Here is a 17548-nt window from a genome sequence, read left to right as displayed (position 1 = left end):
CCCGGCAATCCTGTAGTGCCCTGGAACCAAATGGGAATGAGTCCTAATATCTGGAATCTCGACACTTTTCAGGGCACTCCCCCAATCACCTGGGCAGCATTCTGGCCATAACAATACTTGTTTATACTCTTGGATCACATAAGGAAGATCATATAATCATATGATTGAAAACAGCACTTAAGTGTTTTTTGAATGTGGTGTACTTTGTTAGTCAAATACTGACCTACTCAATTGGGCACCATAAATTAGCTAACAAATAAGCAAATGAACTGCAACGTTAACACTGATGGTTAAAACTGCCACCTGCCAGATGAAGCCTCCACTGAGTCTCCTTAAAGTCTGCTTCAAACTGAGAAGCCAACATTCCACAGAATGAAAGCAGTCTTTGCATGAATATATACACATAGTGTTAGTGTATATACATAAACTATGTCGACTCCTCAACAAAAATGCTGTATGTACAGGCAACATCAGTTTGGGACGTAAGAATCAAATATTTCAACATCTTTATTCACCAAAACCGAGGATCAGAAACAAGACTAAATGGACCTGTAGCCTATCACAAGAAAATTCCTGAATCAAAAGATACTGATTTCAGTTGACAGACTGTCTATATTATAATAAAAATATTCCAACATACTTACAGAATTTTGAGGATTCAGTTTCATTTTCATCCCTCGTATCATCTGAAAATCTTTTAGAGTTCTATAAAACAGGTTTATCATTACTTGTTAGGACAACGTTTTAATAATTACATTATGAAAGGACTAGCTTGCTTATGTTACATTCCAATATTCATAAGAAGATTAGATATAATCAGTAGTGCACACGTATATCACTATTAATCCAAATTTTACCTAAGTGTCATGAGAAATAACAATATATAAAGCAGCATATTACTGCAATTTCTACCTTAAAAAGCATCATGGTGGATAAATGTCTCAAGAGTACTAAAGCCTGGAAAAACTAGCAATGTCATTACAAACATGCAAAGCATTAATCAGCAAACTTTAAATCACTACTTTTTGGTATACCTTTAAAAGAGACTTAACAAATTAACTCATAGAAAGGAATTTTATCATTGGCTACATTTAAGATTTCTAGTCATTTTTCCCCTATAGAAAAACTCTAGCTGGTCAATAATTAAATAGGTATTTAATATTTGTAGAATATGACATGTATATTGGAATTAATTCCTAAATATACCTGTAAAATGATGAAGCTATGCTTGCTCAAAAATCTATAGCTATGTAGAGAAAGACTACTAACACTTAACTAAGTAAAGCAGGATAAATCCTCAGTAAGTGCATAATTAACCCTCTTGATTGTATCAAAGACACGGTCGTTCACCAGGATCATTAAAAGAAAATTTTAGAATTTATAAACATAATCCAAACTAGAGAAGAATGAGTTCTAAGGCATGAGTTTATAGTCCAAAACAGAAATGTGAGCCAAGATCCAATGTGTTGGTGTAGCCAAAACAGGCAAACAAAATTTTAGACAGCATCACAAGAGAAAAAGAGAAAACATCATCCTTTTTTACAAACCGTGACTGCTTCTTCCTAGAATCCTTAGTACCTAAAGGTGTGCTGCCTCTCAACTAAGTCCTAGAAGAGGGCCAGTGAAGGGCAAGTGTATGATGGAAGGCACTGAGCAGGGGAGGGGCAGGGGAGGCAGGAATACAGGTGATAGGTGGCAGCCAAAACTTTGTTTCAGGCACAAAATTATTAAAAACACTGTATGAAATTATCTTCAGGCTATGTATATAAGGTATATATGAAACATAAATGAATTTCATGTTTAGACTTGGGTCCCATCCCGAAGATATCTCATTATGTATATACAAATATTTCAAATTCCCCCCAAAAAATGAAATCCAAAACATGTGTGGTCCCAAGCATTTCAGATAAGAGACACTCAACTTGTATATAACAAACGGACACACCAAAGGCAGTGAAACACTTCAGCTTGAAATTACAAATGTTGAGATAGAACATTCTTAAAATACTACACAAAATCAAAAAGACACCACATCCATGAGCCTCCTGTATTTAGGCCAAAAGAAGAGAAATACTACTTTATGAACTTGTCATAAAATTCATGGTACAAGTTAAAATAAATAGTTTCAAAAACATTTTGGTAAAGATTTTTAAAGTGCAAATTAAAGATGAATTTCTAAAAACAATTGTTTAATGAAAGGGGACAGCTTATGTTTTCAAGAATGGCACACAAGGAAGACAACTATGGCCTTGAAAAGTATGTCTCATAGTGAGACGGGTCTGGTCCAATATGCCAAAACTTATATTCTAGGCCACACTTCCTAATTTTTTATAAATCAAGTCTTCTTTAAAAAGACTAAATAACATATAACCAAAAAACTAAATAGTAGAATAAAAACTAACCTTTCGGAAAGTTTGTCAGATAGTTTTTCAAGGAACTGCATGACAGTCTCTAAAATGAAATCCAAAAGAAAATATCTTCAATTATGTGAAATAAAATGAACATATCTGTTAAAATTATTATGTGATGATCATAATCTATATACTACAATTCCCTCAAAGTGATGATTTTCAAAGGGAAGTAGAGCTACCAACATATACCAAACATATAGTAAATACTTCTAGGTGATGATGATCTTTTCATCAGAAAAAAATTAAATTGGCATACTAATAATCCACAGCCTCAGATTATATCTCAAAATTAAAAGCGTTAATGGGACCAGGTGGCTCATGCCTGTAATCCTAGTACTTTGAGAGTCTGAGGGGGGTGGATCACCTGAGGTCAGGAGTTCAAGACCAGCATGGCCAACATGGTGAAACCCCATCTCTACCAAAAATACAAAAATTAGCCAGGCGTGGTGGTGCATGCCTGTAGTCCCAGCTACTTGGGAGGCTAAGGCAGGAGAATAGCTTGAACCCAGGAGGTAGAGACTGCAGTGAGCCCAGACTGTGCCACTGTACTCCAGCCTGGGCAAGAAAGTGAGACTCCATCTCAAAAAACAAAAAAAACAAAAAAAACAGTTAATGGGAGGCTAAAGAAAAAAGTCCAAAATTTCAAGGTGTTTCTATCTATTCATATGTGTAAGAAAAAAAAGTTCTTAGACATGTCTGATGTTTTCAAAGTTTTAAAGAGATATCTAGACTCTGCTTTGTTCATAAAAATAGGTGCAGTGTAGAAGTATAATTCCCTGAAATAAATTTTTTTAAATCAATGTTTTTCTTGGTAACAATTTTATCGTTACATACAACTGTAGAATAATCTATTCAGGATAAATATGGAAAAAATGGCAAAATAAGAAAAATAAATGTTAACTTCTGATAGAATTTTTAAAGTATTTTTATTAAAATACTTCTGCCATAGTTGTCATAATTTACAAACCCATAAAGGCAGTGTAGTAGAATTACCACCGTTTCCCACAAGAGGAAATGTTTTGTAAGTATTTCCGAATGTAGCACTTTTTATCACTGACTTATGTGTACAGAGCTTTCATATGTATTTTAGTTCACCACAAATACTATGTTTATATTTTCCAGATAATCTTTTATACAGTTTTAAGTTTCTTGCCCTCTCTTCAATTTAAGTTATCCCCTTTTGAGTGAAATAAAAGACTAAGGAAATAAATAATGGTGGTTAACATAAACCCAAACCATGAGGTTTCTTGCCACTGTCAATACTTAACAAGTCCTGTGTACACGAATTCTGAAAACACTGGCTCATGTGCCATATGAAACAACAGTAAGAATTTTTGGGGAACAAAGACATTATTTAGTCAACAATGAAATCTCATTTTAGGATTATATTCCAGGTACCATACCAAACTGTTTTCAAATGAATCCCCATGTATGCCTGGATACATTTTATTTCTTAATAACCATGTTTTAACATTCACCCATCTTATTCTTTCAGTCATTTTACATGTGAAGAATCTGCCTCAATTAATCTTTTTTTTTTTTTGAGACAGAGTCTTGCTCTGTCACCCAGGCTGGAGTGCAGAAGTGCCATCTCGGCTCACTGCAACCTCTGCGTCCCAGGGTTCAATCGATTCTCCTGTCTCAGCTTCCTGAGTAGCTGAGATTACAGGCACCCGCCACCGCGCCCAGTTAATTTTTGTATTTTTAGTAGAGATGGGGGTTTCACCATGTTGGCCAGGCTGGTCTCGAACTCCTGACCTCAAGTGATCTGCCTGCCTCAGCCTCCCAAAGTGCTGAGATTATAGGCATGAGACACCACACCTGGCCTGCCTCAATTAGTGTCCCCAGAGAATTGTCATATTAAGATTCAGTTTGAAACCCCCCACTAAGTGCCTCACTGCAGTTACCTCCTCATTCACTGGCCACATGAATGCCCACCTTAGCCTCAGTCAGCCTCTCCTGTCTTCCTTCTGCTCTGCTGAGGGCTCACTCCATCACTGTGCATGACAGTTTCATTTCCCTCAGGGCGCCTTCAACAGCCACAGATGCATCTGACAAATGCCCCGAGCTCCTAAATCCCATGGCATTGTTTTGTCTGTACTACTCCATCGGCACCGAAAACGTGCCAACCTGTATTATTATTTATCTTTTTCTATGCATATATCCGGCTCCTCAACTAAGCTTTAAATCCTCAAGGACCCAGGGCACATCTTATGTGATGATGTGCACAACAGCCCCCTGCCAATACATCAGCACACCAAGCACTTAGTGCACAAGGGTGACCTGTCAGTCATGGAATCTGGAGCTGGGTGCTGCAGGTCCAGTGAGCTCCACGCTGCTACAGCCAGTGGTCATGCCCAGCCCTCCTCACATCTGACCTGGCCACAGCATGAGTCAGCTGATCTCTCCCTTCTCCTGTAGGCAGACCTTCTGCGTGGCCTCCAGGACCACACCCTGTAATCACTTTCCACCTCCCTTAGTGGCCGTTACATCTGACAGCATTAACTAACAGTTCCTCACATGCCTGGCCTCTTAAACTTGAAGGCCCCAGAGCGCAGTCCTTGGACTTGTTCTTTAAGTTCACTCTTAGTGGTATCAGAATCTCATTTTAGAGGTTCAGACTTACCTATGAAGCTCAGAACTCCACACTCTAACTGCCTACCCAACTTCACCACTTGAACCTCATTTGGTATCTCAAACTTAACTTGAACCAAACCAAGTTCCCGGTCCTCCCAATCTTAGTTAACAGTAGTAACTCACTCTCTTTCTAGTTGCTTAGGTCAAAAATGTTAGCTACCTCTTCCAAATACCCTGTACCCAGAATCTGATCACATCTTACCACCTTCCCTGCTACCACCTGGTCAAGATGCCAACATTTCTCATCATGGTTACTGCAAAACAGCATCTAAACAGGCCCTCTTCTACCCTGGCCCTGCTGCAGTCTTCTCTCAGGAACGGCAGCACTAACTCACCATTAGCACTGGAGTCAGATAATCTCACTCCTCTGCCCCAACCCCCACAGTGACCTGCTGCACTTGCGTCAAGTCTCCACTTAATGCCACCCCTTGTCAGTCTGTTCCCACCTCTCGCCACTCTCCTTGCACACACTGCGCTTCAGCCACTCTGCCCTCCTCAAACATGGCATGCATTTTTCTGCCTCAAGACCTTAGCACTTGATAGTGACTCTGCGTGAAACCTTTCTCCCCCCAAGAGCCACAGCCTCATGCTTGTGTCTGTCAAGAGCGCGCTCACATTCCACATTCTAAGTGAGCCCTCCGACAACGCTCTCTAAAACTCCAGCACCAGCCTACATGCCCACATTCCTTATCCCCTTCCCTGTTCAGTTTTCTCCATGGCTTGTATTAACTAATAACATACCACATACTTTATCTACTTATTTCGTTCTTAACTGTCTTCCCTTGCTCACAAGAATGTAAACTGCATAAGGATAGGAATTTTCTTCTGCTTTATACACTGACTTATTTCCATGACCGAGAATAATATCTGACATATAGTGGGCAATCAGTAAATATTTGCTGAATTGACAAACAAAAATGGGATGTAGATGATATAAAACATAGGGCATTAGGTCTCAAGCAGCCTATGGAAAACCATAAATGTAGAATATGTGTTTAGGCTTCAGTTCTGCCACATTTTAGCAATATAACCTAACCTTAGATTCCTTATCTGTGACATGAATACAAATACCTACTTCACAAAGCTGCAGAGGAAGGAAATGAGATAACAACAGGATAAGCATTGAATGATATTCTAATATTATTATTTTATATAAATATAAAATAAAAATACGGTACTATTGTAATCAAACTGTTGACAACAGAGACTACAGAAAAACATACTTTTCACCAAACTGATACTTACAAAAAAAGAAAAAACACACACTAAAAACACACATTTAATACATAACATACATATTGTATCTGTTTAGGAGCTTCAATTATATGAAACAAATTATAAGTGTTTTAAGGGTTCGGGGACAAAGGAGTCCAAGGAAAGTGAAAAAGTTTAATAAGCTTCATGAAAGAGGTGGGTTTTGAGCTGAGCACTAAAAAAAGGGGTAAGATTTTAAGAGGCAGACCAGGAAGAAAAGCTGCTCTCTGTAGGAGAGTGACATGAGCAAGGGAACCCAGGACGCAATGAGTGTGACACGCCTGTAGCTTAACCGAGAGCCTTGACAGGTCAAGGGAAACAGTTGTTTATGAAAGAGTAAGAAGTAAGATTGAGTGCATTTAGAGAACTTTAGAGAAGAGAGGAACATGCTAGGGTGAGAAGGGACAAGCACAGAAGGAATAAAGACAAGCGAGGATTCAGGTTGTGATCTGCCCCCAGTGTCCCCTCTGTCCATGAGTGGAATGTCTAACCAGATTACAACCAGAAACCCCGGGGGCCTACCACACTGCCTCCTCCTCCCTCTCACCCTCACTAAGTCTTGCAACTTCACTGCCAAGACCTTGAGTCTCACGCAGCTCCACCATCATGGCCACCCTACTCCTGACTCACCACCTAAAATACAACTGTAAGTTAATAAATGCTTTTGAAAAAACGTATTATGTACATTTATATTATTATTGTGTAACATTTTCTCTTAGACATTATGAATCATAAGGAACTCAACATAGCACAAGGCAAGTCTATGACAAACCCAATGACACACTTCTGTAACACCTCACCTAGCACAAACCTTCCTAAGCAGTACAAGAGAAGACTCTCTGAAAAGGAGGCTTATCTGGCTGTGTGTTTTTTATATGACCTAACCTACATTTAACCTTGACCTCAGTAAACATACTCATCTTTCATTCTCTTACCCTATTTCTAACCAATTTGTCAAATTCAACACAGAAACTGGGTTAAAATGAAAACAATTTAGACTAACATCAAAATGAAAATTTAGCTTATGATTTTACTCTGAACATTCACATAAAATAAAATTCTTTGGTTGGACAGAATTATGCCAAATTATTAGCTCTATTTAAAAATGGTTCCTATAAAAATACATAGAAAATCTCAATAAATGGTTCTCTGCATGTATTAAAAATAGAACACTAATTTACAGCTATTTAAAATCTAAAGCTCAGTTTCATAAAAATCCTATTTTGCCCTTAAATGTTGGATAAACAGGCTTACCTGGATTTTTAGCTATAGTTCCTTGGAGAGCCCTGTGAGAAAACGTGGAATACCCCACCAACTTTGCCAGAAGATCTCTGCTGCTGAGCAATTCTTCTAAACATTTCAATTGACCAGCATTGGGATAAAGAAAAATTTTGTAAGCAGCTTCTCGCACCTACGTTTAAAAAGTAAATGGTGAAGGCTATAAATACCATGACACAGTCCTATGCAACCATAACACAGGCTCATGCTCACCACTTGATCTGCAGATGATCACCGCTTTCAAAATAAAGCAATGGTCTACATGAGGCGATAAAACTTCCAGAGTCATAAAATAGCATGGGATGCAACAGCATACTTGACTGCAGCTCTAGGGTACTGTTCTGAGGTACGGCGGGGCAAACCTCTACCCAGTGCGTGGATCTCTATGCTATAAAGCGTCTTAACCAGGAGAAGTAAGGCTGCATGAATTTAAAAGTCTCTGTAGTCTAGAATGTCAGTCAATGCTGTTATTAATCATACTTGAAAAATAAGGAGTCTAGTATGAAATATAAGTAATGAAATCATTTTCATTCTTTAAAGTGTTTATGGCATTAATAATTCCACAAGTTAAATTTTTAGGGTTTAGTAATGCTAAAAAGTTCTTAAGGATACTATTATATTATCACTGAATTTTGGGTTAAAACAGTAGCAACACACAGATGGGACCTCAACAACAAAGAGAATGAAACATACATACCAAGTCATCTGGCGATTCTGCGTGGAGACCATCAATTATGATATGATCCCCAGCAGACGTAAAGTTACGACGAATGTGTTCTGGTAAGAGATGCTTCTCAATCTTGTTGGGAAAATTGGTTCCCATAAGAAATGTACTGCTCAAATCCAAGATTTTAACATTGAGGTCCACTGCTCTTTTACGCTGTATGCAGGAGGAGTAAAAGTTATTTAAAGGCATTTTGAATTAATATTTCACAATTTAATAAACAAAATATAAAGATGTCAACATATGCATTGTTGAATTATCATTTAATATTAGTTTAGTAAAATGAATATATTGTTACTGTATTATAAATATTAATTTTACTTTTAACAGATATTTAATATTCTAACAAAAAGATCATACTTATGGTTTCCTGCTGTTTCTATGCTTTAAGGTTTACATAACTTCTAGTTCTATTTTATGTCTAGGTTATATAACTAATTGTTGAAATTAACAACACTGAAAAACACATGCCAGGTGTAGTGACTCACGCCTGTAATCCCAGCACTTTGGGAGGCCAAGGAGGGCAGATCACTTGAGGTCAGGGGTTGGAGACCAGTCTGGCCAACATGGTCAAATCCCATCTCTACTAAAAATACAAAAATTAGCTGGGTGCGTGGTGGCGCGTGCCTGTAATCTCAGCTACTCAAGAGGCTGAGGCACGAGAATTGCTTGAACCCAGGAGGCAGAGGTTGCAATGAGCTGAGATTGCACCACTGTACTCCAGCCTGTGAGACAGAGGGAGACTCTGTCTCAAAAAAAAAAAAAAAAAAAAATACAGTTCTTTGCAAAAGTGTAGTGAGCCTCCAGAAGGGGGAAGCACATTTTAAAAGTTCTGATTTTGGCCGGGTGTGGTAGCACACGCCTGCAGTCCCAGCCCTTTGTGGGGCTGAGGCAGCAGGATCACTTGAGCCCAGGAGGTAAGGCTTCAGTGAGCTACGATCACACCACTGCAACCTGGGCAACAAAGCGAGACCGTGTCTCAGGGGGGAAAAAAATTCTGATTTTGCATGTGCTTGAGCTGCTACAGAATGATACAGTGAAGTCTAAGAAGTAGACTGGAGCCCCAGGGCATGGTCCTTTCTTCTACTCCGTGTCCCTGCCATGTGGCACATGATCCTTGCTCCTGCCAGGCCTTCAAATGGTCAGTGATGAGGATGTGGATGGTGCAGACACATCTGCTTAGGTTTAATCTTGCAGTCATACCTTTGTAACACACAATCACCTGAGAAAACGTGTATTAGCAAAGGGGTTGTCATAAATGCTTTTAAGATGAAATATAAACTAGAAACCACATAATTAGGCTGACTGGAGGAGAAGGGCTGAATTTTCAGTTATTGGCTACTAAAAAACTAGACAGGCTCTGCATATGAATTTTCAGTTATTGGTTACTAAAAAACTAGACAGGCTCCGCACTGGGCTCACGGTGGGCTTCAGGTGAAAGTGTACACAAATCTTTCTGGGAGAGGAGATAGCAATTAACAGGTTCTAAACAGTTCTATGCTCCTAAAAAATGATTAAGCCATAATACTAATATACTTTTTAAACATAAACATAGATGATGTAGAGGCATGCTTGATAAGATGCTGAAAAAATTGAGTATATATCAATATCCCCAGAATTTCAATATAGAAAATTGAAATTTCATGGAAAAAAGTTTTAGGAGACTCCCATTTCTTTACAGTCCAGATTTCTCTTTGCTTATTTTGTTTCTGATACGGCCATTTATCACCACCTAATGGTAACAAGTGGAATAACAAAAAAGATGAACAAGATTTTGAAATCACATTACAGTTCCAAAATTTTCTTCAAAACTTTCACTTTGAAAAAAAAAGTGATAAAATTAACTACTTTGAAGATTTTATCAACTGATAAAATCTCTGGAAAAATCAAAACCGAGTTCATGCCGACTTCAATGATCTGCCAGGCATATCACTTCATCATTCTGTGGTAACAATGAAATACACAATAATCTGAACTCTTCAAAAATTCTATGAAATTTCTGTGTTATTAAATAATGTTAAAAATAAACATTTCTATTACAGTTAAACTTATAAGTTATATTTGTATGAGACCTTAAAAATTAAAGCTGGGTGCAATGGCTCACACCTATAATCCCAGCCCTTTGGGAGGCTGAGGTGGGTGGATCACCTGAGGTCAGGAGTTTGAGACCAGCCTGGCCAACACAGAGAAACCCAGTCTCTACTAAAAATACAAAATTAGCCGGGTGTGGTGGCACATGCCGGTAATCCCAGCTGCTCAGGAGGCTGAGGCAGAAGAATCGCTTGAACCCGGGAGGCAGAGGTTGCAGTGAGCCAAGATTGCCCAATTGCACTCCAGCCTGGGAAAAAAGAGTGAAACTCTGTCTCAAAAAAAAAAAAAAAAAAAAAAAATTAAATAAGAAACGAACTGGAAAGGACATAGGCTTTGATGATTTATAGATTTTGTTGATGGGTTTATTTCATGGTCTCTCTTATGAAAAATGGAACATGTCTACTTTATATCCTGTCCTAGTGGAGCACCTTTGAGAACAAACATGGAAGTTACAAGGGAAAAACTGAGCAGGTTTACTTTAGTTGCATATTCAATATTGAGGGGTTCCCTGGGAGCTGCTCCCTGGGAAAGAGGAGCTACACTGTAATAATATGTTAGATAAAAGCGGCAATGTCTATGCTGGTGAAACTGAACATATATTATTTGTCAGCAAAATTTCAAAAGCATCCTGCATGAGGATACATAAAAACCAAAACTATTCACATGGATTCTCTACTAGCAACCTTCCTTCTGAAGATATCAAACTTGATGATAGCTAGCATTATTATGATTTGTCATACATTCACTCAATACTTTTATTGAGCCCAAAACTAATATGCATTTAAAAACATGATCCATGTTCTTGATCCTTTGTAAGCCTAGAATTTAGATAAGCAACACAACAATAACAGCATCACCATCAACAAAAGGTAAAGAAGAATGCCACATGAGTGAAATAAGTAAAATACGTTTGGATGAATACAAAATTCCACCTGGGGGACTGATAAAAGCTTCGCAATGTGGCGTGAGGATGAAGCCTCCATGGGGACTTCAGCCAAGGAAACCTGGTGAGCAGGCTTAGGAGGAGGACAGCACACAACACATGGGGGAGGGCACTGTGTATGAGGGGCTGACAGCCGGAGCACAGCCACGAGTGTGAGCTCTTTGTTACATGTTAACTTCACTAGACAATGGGAAGTCCACAGGAGGATTCTGGGCAGGAGAGTAACAAATCAATACTTTATGAAAACTAATCCAATGTTCACAGACGGGGAAGACTGACCAGCAGGATGGTGACATGCTGGCCATGCAGGCTCTGGAGTCTGTCAAAATAACGTCCCACAACCTCTACAGCCTTGGTCTAAAAAAAGCCAGGAATAATAGTAGCACCAAGCTCAAAGTTGTTGTGAGAATTTGATGAGAAACATATGATTTAAAATAGCAAATACTCAGTTGATGTTAAATCACTGTTAGGAAGACAGAGGCCTTTAGAACAGCCCAGGTGTTTGGTGATAAGAATCAAGGTGATTTGCTTTTGGGAGGCAGACAGATGCAGGACTGTAGGAACAATGCAAGGACTTGGTTAGAAGATATGAGAATATTAGGAAGGGAAAGAATACAACTAACTCCCAAATTTTATTTTACAGGAAGTATTAATGAAGAATTGATTTGGAAAGGGGCAAATGTGGTCCCTTTAGGCAATGTGAGTTTACAGTAGAGCCGATAAGCCTCATGGGCTGCTGGGAAGGCACGTCCTGGCGCAGGGTCAGACCAGGAATCACATGCTGAGCCTTTAATGCCACACAAACACATCAGATGTGTGAGGGGTTACAGCATTACTCAAACTCAGCACCTATCAAAATGGTAACATCTATTGTATGTGATACATATTTCCAAGGCCCTGCCTTCTACTTTTCCAGATATTTTGATAACTTAATCTCTTCATAGGTAAGTGGTTTAATTCTACCATATTTACTAGGAAAAATGTATTACTGTTTAAAACAAATAAACAAAAAGCCATAATAGTCTAGACTGCAGGTGAGTGGGGGAGACTGTGGGGCAGGCTGAACTTCCAATGGTGTCAAGTCCCTCCTGTTCCTCCAACTCTGAATTTACAACTGAAATGGGCACTTGGTTTCTCAGGATGTTATGCGCTGGAAAGAACAATGGCCAGTGTTAGAAATTTTAAGAACTAACACTGGCCATTTGTTAGTTAGGATGGCAACTTGAACAAATCACTTTGTCTTGTTTCCACATCTGTAAAATGAAGGGGATGGACTAGGTAGAAGGCCCTTCATCCCAGTGTAAACACTGTGTAATCTATGCTTGTTGCATCTGTCGAACACATGTATAATATAAATAATTAGACTTATGTAAGGTCTTAGTGATGTTCCCTGTACTACCAATCTTCAATGACATCAGCTTTCCCATTCACTTGCCAGTCTTTCCTGATATTGCCTATCTCATCCTAATTCCATGATTATCTAAAACACTCCACTTGGCTGAAGTCTGTCTTAATTCTGAATTATCATGGTCAACTTCCAGAGAGGGGGTTACATTCAAATACAATCTATAGAAGAATTTCATAACAGATAAAAGACCTGCACATTTTTGCAATATGCAAATTCAAGCAATATATTCAAGCAATAATGGTATCAACTAAATGTTAGTAAAACTGAAAAAGTCAAAAAAACAGAAGAAAGATGTACCTTTTCTTTGTCTAGATGGATTCCACTAATTTCAAAATCAAACATAAACAGTTCAGCCACTCGCCTATAAATGAAATGAGCCCCAGGTTATAACAGGTAATAAAAATTGCTAACAAAAAAATTGTGGTTTTTTGTTAAATAAATCAGTCTTTTTCAGCCTCACTGCCAAAAGTTTCTTCAAAACACACACACACACACACACACACACACACACACACACACTGTTTTAAACAAGGAGCTTAATATCCTCAGATATTAAGGCTAACATCAGGCAAAACATCTATCTGACTGATAATTATGATTGGCTCTTCATGTAAGAGCTTATTCCTTTATTCAGAGAGTACAAACCTGTGAAAGCCACCATAATAATTATTTATTTCAACTCAATCCAAATCCCCATAATTAAAAACATAAAAGTTTTATATTTGGACAATTTTTCAAAGGCCCTCTGCATGAGATTTTCAGTTTTTCTTCCAGCCAGTAGCAGCTATTTAGAATATTAAATTCTTTGATGCTGTGCTGGAAGCTGAGTTTCTTGGCTAATGAGAATTGTTTTCTTTCTTTTTACTCCTGCTTCATGCTTGGAACCAATTTCAAGTGTAACACCTTTTTTTTCGGTCAATGGTATTTTTTTTTTTTTTAAAAAAACCAACAACATTGAATGGAAATAATCAAATATTTGATCTACTCTTTTGGCTTTCCTTGGGTTTTCAAAATAGATATATTTACCTTCCTGATTATTACGTCAAATATACCGTGAATGGAAATTTATAGTGTACGTTTATCGTATTACACAATATAGGTCTATTATGTAACAAAACTGTTTGCAGGTTTGTATTATGTAACAAAACTTTGCAGAAACATATGAAACATTTTAAATCACTAATCCTATCAAAGATAATGACTATTAAAATTCTCGTATTTCCTTTCCATCTACTTTTAATGTTATATTATATATTTAGAATAATTAAGTCCCAACTGTATATACTTTTGTATCTTGCTTTTTCTTGTAAAATTGTATCACAAACATTGAACAGTTCTCCATGTCTTTAAACGTTCTTCAAAAAGTTGGCTTTTCATGCTTGTTTTGTGTTGTCATATAGACTGCAAATGTTGTTATTCTCCCACTCCCATGAACCACAATATAATAAAAATTCTTGCTACATTTTTTAATCCTTGTTTGTTTCCTTAGGATAAATTCCAAGAAATTAATCAAAAAGTATGCACATTGATACATATTACCAAATGCTCCTCCATAAAGACTTATCAATTTACCCGTAACTAGAGAGGATCCATCATCCCAAACCAGAAGTACTATTCTCATTCTGTTTCAACTTTGTCAGCTGCTGGCTGACAAAGTTTTGCTTCATTCTGTCTTTCCTTAATGGTGGTGGGTCTCGTGCCAGGTACAGAGCAAAGCACTTTACACAAATTATTTCCCTTACATCTCATATGATTCTTATGAAGTACTTATTTCCCTTTTACAAAGGAGAAAACTAGGGCTTAGCGAGCTCTGAAGCCAATGTCCAACCCCGCAGTTCCATTCTAGAGATGCACTTCCACCCACTTCACACTTGTTGCCACTGTTACAGCTGTGGCACACTGCCATCTGTTGCTATTCCTTATTTTGTGAAATGAGAGTTTCACAAAGATAATCTTTTGCCCATTTTTCTATAAGGGGGGTTTTCTTTCTTCTTTTTTTAAAGTAATTTGAAAGGTCTCTTAAAATAGTTAATATATTAACCCTTTGTCATATAAGAACCATTTGTCAACATTCGTGTGTTCTGACTTTGAATGTGGAAGCGTTTTGCCATACCAAAGTTTGCAACATTTATATAATAAAAATCAATAAATCTTTCTGTGGTATGAGTTTGTATCATGCCAAGAAAGACCTTCCACATCCCAAGATTACCACTAGTTTTATAATTTCTTTTAAAAATATTTAAATCTTTCATCAATCTACTTTTTTACCCTAAATGGTTATCCATTGGTCTAACATTTCCTGAAAACCAAGTCTTTCCCTACTGATGTGAAATGACATTTTTATCACATACCAAATAGTCTTACTGTATGTATATCTGCACCTGTGTCTAAAATTTCTCTATTCTTCCATTGATCTAATTGACTATTCTGGCATTTTTAGGTATAATGCTCTTTAAATACAGCATTTTTATATGTTCTACTATCTGGTGTAAGTCCCTTTTTAGTACTTTTCCTTACGAGAGTTTTCCTGCCTGTTCTGGCATATTTATCCTCTATGACTTCAAAATCATTTTAAGTAACAATAAAAAAATTCTTTATAAATTGGGTAGCATTAAACTTTTAGTAATAAACATTACTGAGCTTTCTTCTTCCTTAAGAATACAGCATGTTTCTCCATTTCGGTCGCTTGCATGCTTCCTAGGTGGTGTGTGTGCTGCGGTTCTGCACTCTACCTTCCCAAGTTCATTCCAATGTGTGTTACAGCTTTGGCTGTTCTTGCAACTAGGATTTTCCCTCCATTATATTTTCTGGAGAATGTGCTTATTATAGTCTTTGCATACATGAAAGCTCTTAATGGCTTTGGAAAAAACCCAAGTTAAACAAGTTTCTTTATGGCCTGGCTTCTCAGAGACTCTAAACTACTAAAATTCTTCCAGCAGGGAAATACATTGATACATCAGATTTCCAAACTTACTGACTGAAGGAACCATTCTGAGAAAAGTTCTGAACATCTCAGAGAACTAGTATTTCAAGGACTGAATCTAAGAATAACATGACGAGTTACTCAATTTAAATCATTTCCTCTGTACATTAACTCACAAGACTTTATTAAATCTATAATTCTTTGTTTTAGCCACTGTCTTATATTTTGCCATATGCATGGTTCTAAAATATAGTTCTTTCTGGGTGCTAGCCAATACTCAATGATATCTAAGTGCCATGATACTGCAGTAATTATTACTTCAAATTCTTCTTCTCTCCTACTTCCAAGTTGCTTTTCTTTGCTAGACTGTTGATATTCTACCCAGTTTATTTTCCCCAATATATTTATCATTTTATTATTTAAAAATTCCTACTGGCATTTATAATAGTATCTAGAAATGTGGTGTGTATCCTATCACTACAAGTCCTTTCTATCTAAAATGGTCTGCTAGTCCACTACAATTCTTTATACACAAACAGGGTCATGTCGATCTTCAGTAAATAGAGATTATGAATAACCTTCTATTTTTAACATTCTTTGTTGTTATTTAAAGTCAGTACCAGTTTGGTATAAATCTGGCACAATTAATAGGCATTCAACTTTTCCTTGCTTTGCTAATATAACAACAAAGCTTAAATGATAAAGCTGTGATGACACAGCTAGTTTTACTAGTGTCCTGGGCATCAGGACTGATAAAGTGAAACACCACTAGGTACCTGCATGCCTGCCAGGCAGGTGAAAATAACCCCTCAAACACTGAGTTACTCACATACCATGCTGCTCATGTATTAGATTAACAGTAAACTGGATGATCAATTGGTCCCTATGGAAAATGGCTTCATTTGGGGTCAATAAGCCACATATGAAGACAAAATAGTAGAAGGAAACAGGATCAGAAAGAATCAGGTTGTCAGAGGAAGTGTCCCACCAATAAAACGTAAACAGGAACAAACTGAGAAAAAAACTAATCTGTGTTATGACGTACATATTATAAGCAGGTTAAGGACAAACCCTACTCCACTCACAATTGCATTTGAGCAAAGAAATAAGATATCTAGGTTCCTATATCAAATATTCTAATGTGTTGATTTAAAAGTAAGGCCTTTTTGATGCAGATTTATAAATGTAGCCAAATGAACCAAAGCAAATCATTACAAGGATCTTGACGTCCTCCCAGTAGATAAAATCAATTTGCTTATATTTTCTGATAGTATCAATTATGGAACTTTGAGCATAAAGCTAAGTGTAATTATTAACTGTCTACAGGAGTCCACTCATTAGTTGAGCACTGACCACATGCCGTGAATGTGTAGGTATTGAGGATGCAGTTGGGAACAAAACAGACCAAGCCCTACCCTCAAGGAGCTTGCAGTCTCATGACATAGATGATGAACAAATAAACAAATAGGATACGTTGGAAGGAATGACGGCTATGAAGAAAGATAAATCAAGATCAGAGGGTAGAGTCTGACCCTGTGTAAAGATTTTGGAAGAGAGCACCATTTGAGTGGAGTCCTAGAGAAAGTGCAGGAGTCATAGAGATACCTGGAGAGGAACATTCCAGACAGCAGAGGCTGCAAGTACAGAGACCCTGAGGGAGAGTCTCCCAACCTCACCTCTAGAGTCACAGTCACAACCAAGGCAAAGAAATGAGTGACTACCTTGTTTCTGGATCAAGGGAATCCACAAGTTTTTTATCAGCTAGTAATTTTTGCAAACATTGATATAAATCCACATTTGTGTTCAACCTAGAAAAATTAGAAATTTAAAAGATTAGATGATTTTCTAATACCTTATTTTTAACTTTACATGAAAAGAA

The 17548-nt window shown here is 37.5% G+C and overlaps 1 protein-coding gene across 4 annotated transcripts in view; it reads right to left on the bottom strand.

Moving 5' to 3' along the window:
* The window catches only part of MIPEP (mitochondrial intermediate peptidase), a 170571-nt gene that overhangs the window by 143687 nt on the left and 9336 nt on the right, over positions 1–17548 (bottom strand). For all 4 annotated transcript variants that reach the window (XR_009213211.1, XR_009213212.1, XR_009213213.1 and 1 more), the window contains exons 4-9: positions 17391–17477; positions 13044–13107; positions 8278–8460; positions 7557–7713; positions 2403–2451; positions 645–705 (exon numbers count right to left, since the gene is read on the bottom strand). Coding sequence is in view for 1 of the 4 variants with exons in the window: in XM_032150652.2 (XP_032006543.1) it covers positions 645–705; positions 2403–2451; positions 7557–7713; positions 8278–8460; positions 13044–13107; positions 17391–17477 (601 nt within the window). In the remaining 3 variants the exon portion in view is untranslated. The remainder of the gene's footprint in view (positions 1–644; positions 706–2402; positions 2452–7556; positions 7714–8277; positions 8461–13043; positions 13108–17390; positions 17478–17548) is intronic.

This window comes from Hylobates moloch, unplaced genomic scaffold (genome assembly GCF_009828535.3).
Source record: "Hylobates moloch isolate HMO894 unplaced genomic scaffold, HMol_V3 SCAFFOLD_4, whole genome shotgun sequence".
In the NCBI taxonomy this organism is placed as follows: Eukaryota; Metazoa; Chordata; class Mammalia; order Primates; family Hylobatidae; genus Hylobates; species Hylobates moloch.
Note: the sequence above shows the minus strand (reverse complement) of the source record. Positions and strands in the feature narration are given on the sequence as shown.